General features: G+C 51.7%; 1 protein-coding gene across 1 annotated transcript; it reads right to left on the bottom strand.

Moving 5' to 3' along the window:
- Positions 1-1915: 1915 nt before the first annotated feature.
- Positions 1916-3656, bottom strand: SOX3 (SRY-box transcription factor 3). The gene is made up of 2 exons (XM_079961863.1): positions 3531-3656; positions 1916-3422 (listed from the first exon to the last, which is right to left on the bottom strand). Exon 2 carries the CDS (start codon positions 3388-3390, stop codon positions 2389-2391), a length of 1002 nt encoding a protein of 333 aa, XP_079817989.1. The 5' UTR covers positions 3391-3422; positions 3531-3656; the 3' UTR covers positions 1916-2388.

Here is a 3656-nt window from a genome sequence, read left to right as displayed (position 1 = left end):
TATTTTTTTAAAGGTGAGGAGGGCAGAATTTAAAATGGCGTTTTCATGTAAACCAAATTAAGGTCTTTTGGCATTTGAATTATGAACCGGGGAACAACTGTCAAAAGCGCGGTTTAAATAAGGGCGGCGGGGAGAAGCCTCTTAAGGAAAGAGCTGGACGCAAGGATTTCAACCCGCTCCGAACATCCACGTTGAAGTTTTTTGTTTTTACTTCGTTGAACCCCCCCACCCGTGTTTACTTTCAACGCGGAAGCAGCGTTTTAAACCTGATTAATAAACACTTAAGTCAGTATTAAAACGCCATGCGTAAAGTTCAAACCTCCTTCGTCAACTTCAGATGCTTTGCTGCCTTGCGTCGGTCTCAGATCCTTTGAAAGGTCGACGTCCCACAGACTTTAATGGGATTTCTAGGGTTTGCTAGCAGAATGATAACAAACCCAGTTTTGGTGGGGCTTTCGACACAGATTTGCAGCGCCATGCTTTCCAGGGTTCACTCTCAAGCCTGTGCGCAACTGGACTGGCTCGCTAATGTGGGTTAGGACCGCAGCCTTTGCCCCCATCCCATACAATTTATGCTCCTCTCGGAACCTGCAATCCTGGAGGTACTGCTGACGTTTCTGCCGTCCCTCCGGCCTCACAAATTTTGCAACAGCCCTGCAGAAAGTTCCCTAATCCCCCATAAAGCATAAAGAGCAATAACTGTTTTCTTGGTTAAGGCTGCTGTCCACCGCACACTTACTTGGGAGTAAATCCTTTTGAACCGAGCGGTGCTCCAATCTCACGGTCGGACTGAAATTTCCAAGCAAAACTTGCAGCCCTCTATCCTAAGCACAATTTTCATGAAGCAAAAATTATCCCGTGGTGACTTAACCCCGCATTAAATATACTTCGGATTCCACCCTTCAGACAGATTTACTGCGGAATTAAACCATGCACTGGGGTACGGGAGCGCCTGATCAACGTAGGTTGTCCCCCAAACCCTAGCCCAGCCGTAACCCGTTAAAGACACTTACTCCAGAGTAGTACCAGCGCGAACAAAGCAGAGTTGACAGCTTCAGAAACTTTTCCGCCGCTTTAAACAAGAAATACCAAACACACATCCAAAGCGCCTGTTATAAAATTTATTGATCTCTCTTAAAGTTCTTTCTTTGAGGGGAGGAAGGAGAGGGACGGGAGAGGGGGCGAGAGACATGTTCTCTTCAAAGAAACCAGAGGACACAACAAAATAAAATATTAAAAAAATCTAAATGACCTGTTTCGTGGGGTTGATATGTTCTGTTCGCCAAACTATCCCACGATTAAATCCACAAAACAGAAAAGGCAGGGGAATTTACAGAAATTTACAAGCGCCACGGAGACAACCAGAAAACGTCCCCTCTCCCGTTATCAGCGAATTCTTTTTATTTTCCCTCAAAAGATTAAAATCACATTATTTGCAACAGCAAAGAAAGTATTTTATAAATTTGAAATTCTTTTCCAGTTTCACACAGCCAGCTGGCAATCGGGTTACCCAAAGGCTCCCATCAAAGCAGGATATTTCTACCCGCCCCCCCCCCCACGCGAAGCAAGTTTACTCCAAAGTAAACTTGAGCCTTAAAAAAGGACAAACTTGCTTAACTTCCGAGTAAAACTGATGTTCTGAAATCAACCCGGGGACCCACATAGCAATTTGTATATATATATATTTATATCTATATATTTAAAAGCGGGAAGGTGGGGCCGGGGTTACATATATTTAAATATCTTAAAAATTAAAAGACTCCAGACAGATTTAAAGAACTCCAGGCAAGAGGAAGGGGGCAAAGAAACAAAACAACTCGCCCCCGAACAGTAAAAGACAAAATGTAAACATTTAAGACCGAGGCCAGTTGGCCACGTTGCTCTCCCAACCCACCCACCCCCCAAAAAACTTTTTAAGAACCCCCCCCCCGAAAAAACTTGTATATCTATAAGGAAGTATGTTTGATATTTCACAGCGGCTTCTTCCAAGGTGAGCAGAAAATTGTGCTCTATGCAGACGTGCAACTCCCCTTTTGTGTTTTATTCACACATCTAAAGTTCCTTTGAGTTGTTTAGTTGGGTAAAGTTCGGTTTACCTTCCTTTGGAGTTCTCCCGCGCCTCTCCCACCCAAAAGCCATAAACTTCAATGGTGTGGGAATTCAGAGTGGGAGAAGCCACCTACAACGAGAGTCAAGATGCCTGGGGAGACGTCCGCATAGGATTTGCCTTGGGAAGAAGCGTCCAAAAGACTCGCTGGTTAAGATGGAGAGCCAGCGACACCCCCCTCTGCCCTCAAACCACCTCTCCTGCTACCAAACCGTAGGCGAGACGTTCGGTGCCAGCGTTTTGAGGAAGCGGTGGTAGAGGGCGATCCGAGGGGAACACGGCTAGATGTGAGTTAGTGGCACGGTGCCGTTGACAGCAGTCCCGGCGCTCGGGTAGTGCTGGTGGACGCCGTGTAGCCGGGTGCCCTGCAGTGTCGACGGGTCGGCCGCGTCGCCCCCGGGCGGAAGGTACATGCTGATCATATCCCTCAAGTCTCCCAGGCAGGCCCGCTGGGAGTGCGAGGTGATGGCCGGCGGCGGAGAACTGGGCTCAGATTTCACCACGGAACCCATCGTCCCCAAGCTCATCGAGTGCCCCGACGGTTGCTGGCCGTAAGCGGCAGCCGCAGCAGCAGCAGCAACTGGAGACATGCTGTAAGTGGAGGCTGCCGCGCTCATGTAGGGTTGAGCGCTGGACATGATGGGGCTGTACTGGAGGCCGCTCACATCGTAGCGGTGCATGGGCTGAAGCTGCGCGTTGCTCATGGCCGGGTGCTGGCTGTAGCCCAGTTGCTCGGGCATCAGCGAGGCGTAGGCGCCGTTGGGCCAGCCGTTCATGTGCGCGTAGGAGTCCAGGCGCTGCCCGACCCCGACAGGGCTGCTGACGCCGCCTCCGCCGGCGCTTCCCGGGGCCAGCAGGTTGCCCGGCAGAGAGTACTTGTCCTTCTTGAGCAGCGTCTTGGTCTTCCGACGTGGCCGGTATTTATAATCCGGGTATTCCTTCATGTGGACGGCGCGGAGCCGCTTGGCCTCGTCGATGAAGGGGCGCTTCTCCGCGTCGCTCAGCAGCTTCCAGTCCGCGCCCAGGCGCTTGGAGATCTCAGAGTTGTGCATCTTGGGGTTTTCTTGAGCCATCTTGCGCCGCTGGCCCCGCGACCACACCATGAACGCGTTCATCGGCCGCTTGACCCGGTCCTGGTCCGTGGCTCCGGTTCCTCCTCCTCCTCCTCCTACGCCGCCGCCGCCGCCACCCTTGCCGTTGCCTCCCGGAGCGCCGTTCCCGGCCGAGCCTCCTCCGGGGTTAGGCTGGGGCGCCTTCAACTCGCTCTCTAGTATGCTGTACATGGCTGGGGCAGGCAGGAGATGCGCCAGCTTGGCTGCCGGGTGGGAAAAGAAATATATTAGACTTACAAGAAGAAAGAGGAGGAGGGCAGGGGAAAAGACTTTTAAGTTCAAAAAGAGTCTCGGAGACCCTGGCTACTAACTTCTCCGGCAGCGGAACGAGCCCCTCTTCGGATCTGCTCTTTCTTCGGACGGCTCTCTTCTCCAACTGCTGCCAGCTCACCAAGCTCTCCGGCCCTATCCGCTGTAGCCTTTCTCTGCGGGCCATT

Source organism: Podarcis cretensis (genome assembly GCF_951804945.1).
Source record: "Podarcis cretensis genome assembly, chromosome: Z".
Taxonomy (NCBI): domain Eukaryota; kingdom Metazoa; phylum Chordata; class Lepidosauria; order Squamata; family Lacertidae; genus Podarcis; species Podarcis cretensis.
Note: the sequence above shows the minus strand (reverse complement) of the source record. Positions and strands in the feature narration are given on the sequence as shown.

What these genes read in the sequence shown, in the direction of transcription:
- SOX3 (XM_079961863.1), bottom strand. Translation starts at nt 3,390, where the DNA reads ATGTACAGCATACTAGAGAGCGAGTTGAAGGCGCCCCAGCCTAACCCC.